The sequence below is a fragment of the Scophthalmus maximus genome, chromosome 13 (assembly GCF_022379125.1).
Source record: "Scophthalmus maximus strain ysfricsl-2021 chromosome 13, ASM2237912v1, whole genome shotgun sequence".
Classification (NCBI taxonomy): Eukaryota; Metazoa; Chordata; class Actinopteri; order Pleuronectiformes; family Scophthalmidae; genus Scophthalmus; species Scophthalmus maximus.
Window position 1 is genome coordinate 105,589 of NC_061527.1, and position 9,141 is coordinate 114,729.

A 9,141-nucleotide genomic window follows, 5' to 3' on the forward strand; every position below is an offset into this window, starting at 1 on the left:
GATTATAGTTCTGATGCTGGAGTCCCTTGTTCTTCACTTCTTCCCTCCCGTGTTTCCTCCTCTCTTGCCCCCCCCCCCCCCCCCCCCCCCCCCCGTGGGCGGGGCTTGTCTCTCCTCCGGGATGCGGATCGGATCAGATGATCGGACTGTAGCGGACTGACAGGCGGTCAGAGATGGAGTGAGTAGACATTTTTATTTCTTCTTCTCTTTCACATCTTTTCTTGGTGTTTTTTTGTATGTCGTCATCGGCGTCCTGTCCGCGCTGTCGTCACTGCGACATCAGTCCGTCAAACCGCTGAGTCAGCGGAGCTGCGCGCGTGTCTGTGTGAGTGTGAGTGTGTCAGTGTGTGTGCGTGCATGCGTGTGTGTCAGTGCGTGTGTGTGTCAGTGCGTGTGAGTGTGTGTGTTTGTGTGTGTGTGAGTTTGTGAGTTTGTGTGTGTGTGTGTGTGAGTGTGTGTGTGTGTGTGTGTGTGTGTTTGTGTGTGTGTGTGTGTGTGTCAGTGAGTGAGTTTGTGTGTGTGTGTGTGTGTGTGTGTGTGTGTGTGTGTCTGTGTGTGTGCGAGTGTGTGTGTGCGAGTCTGTGTTTGTGTGTGTTAGTGTGTGAGAGCCTTTGCCCAGTAACACACTCTTTGCACTGCTTCAGGAAGTAAACCGGATAAACCAGATCCTCATCAATAATTAATAATTACATATTGATCAGTTTTTCTGGAGGATCTCATTTGTGATCAACATATCTGCCGGGAAGGATAAGTTTTGTGTTACACGACTTCCGGTGTGTCTCTTCAAAATAAAAGCACGAAGCTGAAAAGACTTAAAGGGGCAGTACATGATTTTAATCCTTCGGGTGGAGACAGGTTCACACACTGTGTTGTTGTTATTGTGTGTGTGTGTGTGTGTGTGTGTGTGTGTGTGTGTACCATGTTCTCTGATGTTCAGTCTGTCTCCATAGAGACGACAGCAGATTTGTGCAGAGAATAAAGTTTGACCGATTAACATCATTATCATCCTCATCTCTCTTTCTCTCTCTCTCTCTCTCTCTCTCTCTCTCTCTCTCAGGGCGAGTCAGACTCTCTGTCAGAAGGATCCACTGCAGCTGATGACAGTGAGTCACGTCACACATACAGACACACACTAAAACACAGACACATACACACACACACACACAAACTCACACACACAGACATACACACACATAGACACACACACACACACACACACACACACAGACACACACACAGACATACACACACAGACAGACACACACACACACACACACACACACACAGACATACACACACACAGACAACCTCAGAGATGAAATTTGTTGAATCTGTCTCTGATTCTATTATCTACCACGATCAACTGTGGAATTGTTCAACTCAGATATTTTTTTTTATTTTGTCACTTGGAAAATAAAAATGTTTCCATAACTAATCAGAATCAGAATCATTTTATTGATCCAGAACAGAAAATGGGTGGAAACAGTTGCATCGACCGAGATTATGAAAATCTACAGACTGAAAATTATAATAAATAGAAAAATAAAAAAGTATTGATCAGAGTAACTGTTTCCTGTGTTCAGTCGAAAGGTTTGAGGGAGCGCTGGCTGCTGGACGGAGCGCCCCCTGCAGGACAAGACCAGAACCACCAGACCACCAACAGGTCTAATCTAATTTAATCTGGTCTAATAAACCAAGAGCCTGCAGCAAACAACCAACGGGTCTAATCTGATCCAAATCATCTAATCTGATTCAATGTGGTCTACTGTGTGTGTTGCAGGTGGGAGCTGGTCGGTCTGGACTCTGGACCTGTGTGTCAGACCCTAACACACACTACAGTGAGTACACGCACTGGACTTTACTGTGTTCTGTAGATTTTGTCAGATTCAAATAACCAGATTAGGCTTGTCACATCAAATATTACTGTTGCATTACAGTGATCAGATTATATTATTTATATTACATCGGTCAAACTATAGTGGTTAGTTTAGAGGGGTCAGATACAGTTTAGTGGAGTGATCAGATTACAGTAGTCAGATTACAGTAGTCAGATTACAGTGGTCAGATTACAGTAGTCAGATTACAGAGGTCAGATTACAGTAGTCAGATTACAGCAGTCAGGTTAAAATGGTCATATTGTATCTGTCAGTCTAATTCATTTCAGTTCCAGTTTCCCGTTGGTCTTGTTTTATTGTGAAGTTGAACTTCCTGTTTCTGTTTTTCCTCCAGGTATCACCAGGTAAACTTTTTCTTCTGTGTCTCACTGTGTCTTGGACTGGACCTGCACCATCAGATTACTCCACTGAATCAGATTACTCCACTGTAATCAGATTACGAGAATACTGTTATCATACCAGGAAACCAGTCCCAGCAGATGGTTCTGGTTCTGGTTCTGTTAGAGTTTGGATTAGACTTGTTGCGGTGGTAATAATATGTATCTGTAGATTACAGTTGTTAGATTAGGATAATCAGATTAAAGCAGTTACATTGCAGTTACAGTACATCAGTGGACACAGTAGTCCAGTTGCAGTCATCACACTGGGTCAATGAAGTATCAGATTATATTTGGGACTATATTATCAAATGGCAGTGATGAGATTACAGATATCAAACTGCAGGAATCAGATGTTACTGGGGTGGACAGATTAAAGTGGTAACGTGTTGAATTACATTACCTGCTTTACAGTAATCAGATTACTGATCAATCTATAATAATCAGAATACAGTGCTTTGCAGTAGTTAGATTACACTGATCTGGTCACATTAGTCACATTATAATGAAATGATATTACAGTGTAATCTGATCACAGTACAACCACATTGTTGTGATTTACTCACTCTGAGCTTCTGCCTCCTGTTCCCATGAGACTTTGCAGAGGTCAAAGTTCACAAAAGTCCTCGCATGAACAAACCAAGAGACGCGACGGAGGAGATCAAGAGAGGTGAGTCAGAGAGTCAAGTCCTGGTCCAGGTCTGTCTCTAACTCTCTGTCTGTCTGTCTGTCTGTCTGTCTCTAACTGTCTGTCTGCCTGTCTCTAACTGTCTGTCTGTCTCTAACTGTCTGTCTGCCTGTCTCTAACTGTCTGTCTGTCTCTAACTGTCTGTCTGCCTGTCTCTAACTGTCTGTCTGTCTGTCTCTTAACTGTCTGTCTACCAGTCTCTAACTGTCTGTCTGTCTCTAACTGTCTGTCTGCCTGTCTCTAACTGTCTGTTGTCTCTAACTGTCTGTCTGTCTCTGTCTAACTGTCTGTCTGTCTGTTTGTCTCTAACTGTCTGTCTGTCTGTCTGTCTGTCTGTCTGTCTGCCTGTCTCTGTCTCTAACTGTCTGTCTGCCTGTCTCTTACTGTCTGTCTGTCTGTCTGTCTCTAACTGTCTGTCTGTCTGCCTGTCTCTGTCTCTAACTGTCTGTCTGTCTGTCTGTCTCTAACTGTCTGTCTCTAACTGTCTGTTGTCTCTAACTGTCTGCCTGCCTGTCTCTAACTGTCTGTCTGTCTGTCTGTTTGTCTCTAACTGTCTGTCTGTCTGTCTGTCTGCCTGTCTCTGTCTCTAACTGTCTGTCTGCCTGTCTCTTACTGTCTGTCTGTCTGTCTCTAACTGTCTGTCTGTCTGCCTGTCTCTGTCTCTAACTGTCTGTCTCTAACTGTCTGTCTGTCTGTCTCTAACTGTCTGCCTGCCTGTCTCTAACTGTCTGTCTGTCTGTCTGTTTGTCTCTAACTGTCTGTCTGTCTGTCTGTCTGTCTCTCTCTAACTGTCTGTTGTCTCTAACTGTCTGTCTGTCTGTTTCTAACTGTCTGTCTGTCTCTAACTGTCTGTCTGTTGTCTGTCTCTGTCTCTAACTGTCTGTCTGTCTGTTTCTAACTGTCTGTCTGTTGTCTGTCTCTGTCTCTAACTGTCTGCTGTCTCTAACTGTCTGTCTGTCTGTCTCTAACTGTCTGTCTCTCTGTCTGTCTGTCTGTCTCTAACTGTCTGTCTGTCTGTCTCTAACTGTCTGTCTGTCTGTCATCTGTCTGTCTGCCTCCAACTGTCTGTTTGTCTGCCTTTAACTGTCTGTCTGTCTGTTTCTAACTGTCTGTCTGTCTGTCTCAAACTGTCTGTCTGCCTGTCTGTCTCTAACTGTCTGTCTGTCTGTCTGTCTCTAACTGTCTGTCTGTCTGTCTGTCTGTCTCTAACTGTCTGTCTGCCTGCCTGTCTCTAACTGTCTGTCTGTCTGTCTGCCTGTCTGTCTATAACTGTCTGTCTGTCTGTCTGTCTCTATCTGTCTGTCTGCCTGTCTGTCTATAACTGTCTGTCTGCCTGTCTGTCTATAACTGTCTGTCTCTCTAACTGTCTGTCTCTATCTGTCTGTCGGCCTGTCTGTCTATAACTGTCTGTCTGCCTGTCTGTCTATAACTGTCTGTCTGTCTCTAACTGTCTGTCTCTCCCTCACAGCGATGTACTCGGTGCAGATCACAGTAGAGAGAGACAGACTGACAGGGGAAACCCGGGTCCTGTCCACTAACACCACACTTCCTGTTGACCTATCTCACCAAGGGGTCAAAGTTTATGAGGACAAGCAGAAAGGTGACGTCACCAAACAAACAAACAAACAAACAAACAAACAAACAAGAGGAGCAGAGAATAAAACAAATTCAATATTTCAGCTGTAAAGTTGTCGAATCAGTAAAACTGACTCAGACTCACCTGTCACTCACCTGTCACCTGTCAATCACCTCTCACCTGTCACTCACCCTGGTTCCCTTTAACGGAATTTTTCATTCAGGTTTTTGTTTGAGCCTTAAGCTCCTGATGTCTGACATGATGTGTGAGTGACAGGTGAAGCAAGAGAATAATCTGTTTCCATTGGATCAGCTGGGACCTGTGACGACCAGGTCCTGGTCCTGGTCCTGGTCCTGATCCGGACTCTGTCTCTGTCTCTCAGTGGTTCATGAGATGAACGGTGAAGACGGCGTCCACCTGCTCAGCTCCTCTGAGGTCGATGAGCTCATCCACAAAGCCGATGAAGCTTTGATGACGTCACAGACTGACACCACGGTGACCTCGTTCCCAACGTCAGAGTTCCAGGAGGAGGCGGAGCCTGAGCTGCCTCAACCGCAGCCACCGCAGGTCTCGCTGGAGATCACGGGGCTGGAGGCCAAACCTCACGCCGGGCCGAGCGCGGCCGAGGCCTCCGCGGAGAACCCGGTCACCATGGTGTTCATGGGATACCAGAGTGTGGAGGACGAGGCCGAGACCCAGAAGGTTCTGGGGCTGCAGGGGACGGTGACGGCCACGCTGGTGATGATCCACGACGCCGAGGACACCACGTCACCGGGAGGAGGAGGAGGGAAGGACCAGGTTGACGGCAGAGCCCAGACAGCAGCCCCGCCCCCTCCTGCCTCCACTCCCCCGCCTCCTCCTACCTCCGATGGCCCGCACCCTCCCCCCTCCACTGCCCCGCCTCCGACCATCACATCTGCAGCGGCGATGCCGGCGGTTTTCGAGGCAGCGGAGAAGCTGGAGGGACGAGTGGTGGAGATGAAGAAGGAGAAGCAGCCGTGTAACTGCTGCAGCATCATGTGATCCTGCAGGGGGCGCTGCTTCACTATGTAATACATTAATACAACAATAAGAACAGAGGCAGTAAACAACATAAACTAAACCCCACCCACCGCCACAAGCTCCCACAAGCTCTGCCCCTAATAGCATGACATAATTTCCTGGTTTCTGTTAAATAAAACATATTTACGTTTTTCTATTTTCTGAAGCTTTTTTACTTTTTACTCATCATGTGACACTGATGCATCTGATTAGCATCAGTCTTAGCATTAGCATCAGTTTTAGCATTAGCAGTCCTGAGCTCAGTACCATCGACCTGCTCTGTTTGAACCAGTTCAGTAACTGTATCGAATCTGTTGCTGCTTTTATAAAATAAAAGTGACTCAACACGACGATATGAATCTGTCTTGATTTGAATCGAAGAGATTTAATCCATCATTGACTTTACACCATGTTCACCTGGAGCAGGTGGGGGGGCGGGGTCCTGTTCCCTCACCGTGATGTCACTGGAACAGAACGTTTGATACAGAAACAACAATAAACAATTATTATGTGGAAACATTCTTTTTAATTTAGAGACAAACTGAGCTTCATCATCCAAACTATAACAGTGTTTTATTTTGAAGGTCACCGGAAGTGACTTAAACTGACAGTGAAGAATTTTCAACCGAAGAAGACGAAGAAGAAAGATAAACAGTAGAAGAAGAAGACTTTGACTTTTAACGCAACTTTATTTATAGAACATATTTGAAAATCCTTATATATATATAATAAAAAAAAACTTCAAAAGAAATGAATAAAAACAAAACAGCAACAAAACAAAAACTGGTTCTTTCCACTATGCTATGGAATATGCTACTATTGCTAGAGGTTCAGCACGAGAGAGCCGTCCTCCCCCAGTGAGCACAGGACCTGCTTGACGCCCCCAAACAACCCATGTTGTTGGTGAGTCTATAGAAAGAGTGTTCAATCCTCAGAAGGGCAGCGACCGACCCCTCCGACACAGGACTGCATCGGTCCAGCCTGCTCCCAACATCTGGTTCTTCCTTCTTTTCCATATCGCTCACTTAGCAGTAGCAAAAATGAAATTTATCAAACCTGAGTTTTCCTCTTCTGTGGTGAATAGTTGGGACCAAAAACAAAGAGGGGAAAAGATAAAACTCTCCTAGACCCTCCACCCACTCCTTCACAAGCCCGAACAGAGCAGCCAATCGAGGACAAGACACCACCAGATGTTCGACGGTCTCAGAAACAGAGAAGACGGCCCCCTCCCCAGTACTCGGGTCCAGGCGAGCTCAGTATCTGTTTGTAGCTAATGCTCCATGTATAATCCTCCACTGGATGTCAGCCATCCTCTTCTCAACAGGAGGCTTATACAGGACCCGCCAGCTTCCTTTAGGCCAAACGTCTGAGCCAAAAACCTCAGTCCACCTCGACTCTCTGACTCCTGCAAGTGACCGATGGTTCAGGACCTTCACGCAGCTGGAGTAGAGCTGCTTCCCTCCACAGGAGCCGAATGTTCCCAGTGCTGGCGTCTTCATTGAAAGCAGCAGGCCACTCCGCTCGCTCCACCCCTCCACAGTCGGACTCACACTCAGGGAGGGGAAAACATACTTGTGGCCTTCAGTCCACTGGTCGGCCAGACTTCGACTCTGAGCGTGAGCCGATAGGGACTGCAGCACCTCCTCCACCAGGTTCTGCAACACTATGGTTGACCTGATTCCCGTGATTTCAGCCAACCGCTCCACTGACGCAGTCGTGAGGTGGCCCAGCTTCACTACGCCGGCCTCCACAAACCTACTTCTCAGGGTGGCTGAAGAGAAACCAGTGGCAGACAGGAAACAGTTGGAAAATAATGGTTCCTCAAACAGCCACATACCAGGTTCAGGGTCAGGAGGCCGAGTGAAACTGAGAGTCCTCCAGGCATCCATCACCGAGCAGTAGAACGGAGTGAGACCAGACAAGTCAAAGTCAGATGATCTTACCAGGAACAGCTGCTTATCGAGGCCGAGCTGCCCGGCCTTCCGGAGCAGCAGCCGGGCCACAGTCGACCTGCAGAGGGAGACGTTGTACAGCAGCCGCTGAGCTGCCTGAAGTCTGAAGGCCGCAGTCCTGGAGACGACATCTATGAGGCCCTGACCCCCCTCTGCCACCGGAAGGTACAGGACCGACGCCCGCAGACAGTGACGCCCCGACCAGAAGAAGTCCACAATCAGCCGCTGCAGTTGCTCCAATAGGCCCGGTGGTGGAGGTAGCACTTGCACAAGCCATAACACTTTATAACACCTCACCTCTAGCTGACAGATAGACCTTGTTCCACTGTCAATACTTCATGTAAATTCTGGGAATTTATTATTCTTAATTTCTTTTTTCTTTTTTTTTGCAATTCGTATATTTTAAATTTTAAATATTTTTTAATGTGTGCTGTGTGACACGTGCTGCTGCTACACCAGAATTTCCCAGCTTGGGATGAATAAAGTATTTATCTATCTTTCTATCTATTAATAAGGTGGGGTTGGTTGGTTTGAATGATGGCAGGTCAACTAGATTTGATATTAGAACAGGAAGTGTCTCATGCATAGACTTAGCTTTAGCATCTAGTGAACTAGCAAGAGTGGGAGAATTTGGACAGATAAACCATAGGAAGTGACCATTTCCAATACTGTTGAGATTTGGGAAAACCCTATTGAGTGAAGAACAGGACAAGCTAACGTACTTTAATTATAGTACGGCGAACTGGGCACTTTTCACTGAAAGGAGTAACAAAGCTATTGGGGAGGTAAATGGGGACGGGACAGTAGATGAATGGAATAACAGCTTATGTGAAATGATTATGAGCAGTGCTAATGAATGTATCCGATAAAGAAAAATACTAAAAGGAAAATTAGTTTACCGTGGTGGAACAAAGTGGAGTGTGACAAAGCAGTAAGAAACAGAAATCGCACTTATGGAGCACTAAGGAAATACCGAACAGAAAATAGAGGAATAGAATAAACCAAATTAGGCAGGCAGAGTGGTGAAGACTGCAAAAAGAGAGCTGGAGAAAATACTGTGGGAAATTAGGGGTAGAGACGTCAGTCACGGAAATGTGGCGGGCAGTGCATCGTATGTCAGTAATTACTAGGAAAAAGAAAATGCCAGTGTTAGAGGAGGAGAGCGACTTGGATAAAGAAAAACCTTGTGAAAATAAATTTAAAGCTGTTCACAGCGGAGCTAACATTGGGGAGGTAGGTATAGGCAAAAGAAATGAGACATTTTTCTCATTGGAATAATTGCGCAAAGTAATAAGAAAAGGGAGGTCAACAGCTCCAGGAAGGATGGTATTTGCTACGAATTTAAGTGACTTAGTGTTGGAGGAAATCGTGCCGTTAATAAATTACATATGGCAAGAGGGAACTCTTCCTAGCTCCTGGAAGCAAGCAGTGGTGGTCCCCATATTAAAACCAGGGAAAGTTGCTTCAAAGCCAGGATCGTATAGACCCATTGCACTAACAGCAGTGCTATGTAAAATTATGGAAAGAATGGTCACAGACTGATTGATGTATAGATCAGAGAAGAAGGGATGGTTTACACCAGTACAAAGTGGCTTCCGTAGAGGGAGAAGTA

The 9,141-nt window shown here is 46.0% G+C and overlaps 1 protein-coding gene across 4 annotated transcripts; it reads left to right on the forward strand.

Moving 5' to 3' along the window:
- The first annotated feature begins 96 nt into the window (after window positions 1-96).
- On the forward strand, window positions 97-5,927 carry palm1a (paralemmin 1a). 4 transcript variants are annotated; one of them, XM_035648737.2, is made up of 8 exons: window positions 97-178; window positions 1,058-1,103; window positions 1,584-1,663; window positions 1,781-1,838; window positions 2,230-2,239; window positions 2,868-2,942; window positions 4,429-4,560; window positions 4,919-5,927. In XM_035648737.2, exons 1-8 carry the CDS (start codon window positions 174-176, stop codon window positions 5,557-5,559), a joined length of 1,047 nt encoding a protein of 348 aa, XP_035504630.2. In that variant the 5' UTR covers window positions 97-173; the 3' UTR covers window positions 5,560-5,927. The 4 variants fall into 4 exon arrangements, with proteins under 4 accessions (XP_035504630.2, XP_035504632.2, XP_035504633.2 ...); XM_035648738.2 differs by having other exon boundaries at window positions 106-178; window positions 2,877-2,942; XM_035648739.2 differs by lacking the exon at window positions 4,429-4,560 and having other exon boundaries at window positions 98-178.
- The last annotated feature ends 3,214 nt before the right edge of the window (window positions 5,928-9,141 follow it).

What these genes read in the sequence shown, in the direction of transcription:
- palm1a (XM_035648737.2), top strand. An exon ending in ATCCACTGCAGCTGATGACA is followed by an intron (nt 1,104 to 1,583) that starts GTGAGTCACGTC and finishes TCCTGTGTTCAG; the next exon opens with TCGAAAGGTTTGAGGGAGCG. An exon ending in AACCACCAGACCACCAACAG is followed by an intron (nt 1,664 to 1,780) that starts GTCTAATCTAAT and finishes TGTGTGTTGCAG; the next exon opens with GTGGGAGCTGGTCGGTCTGG.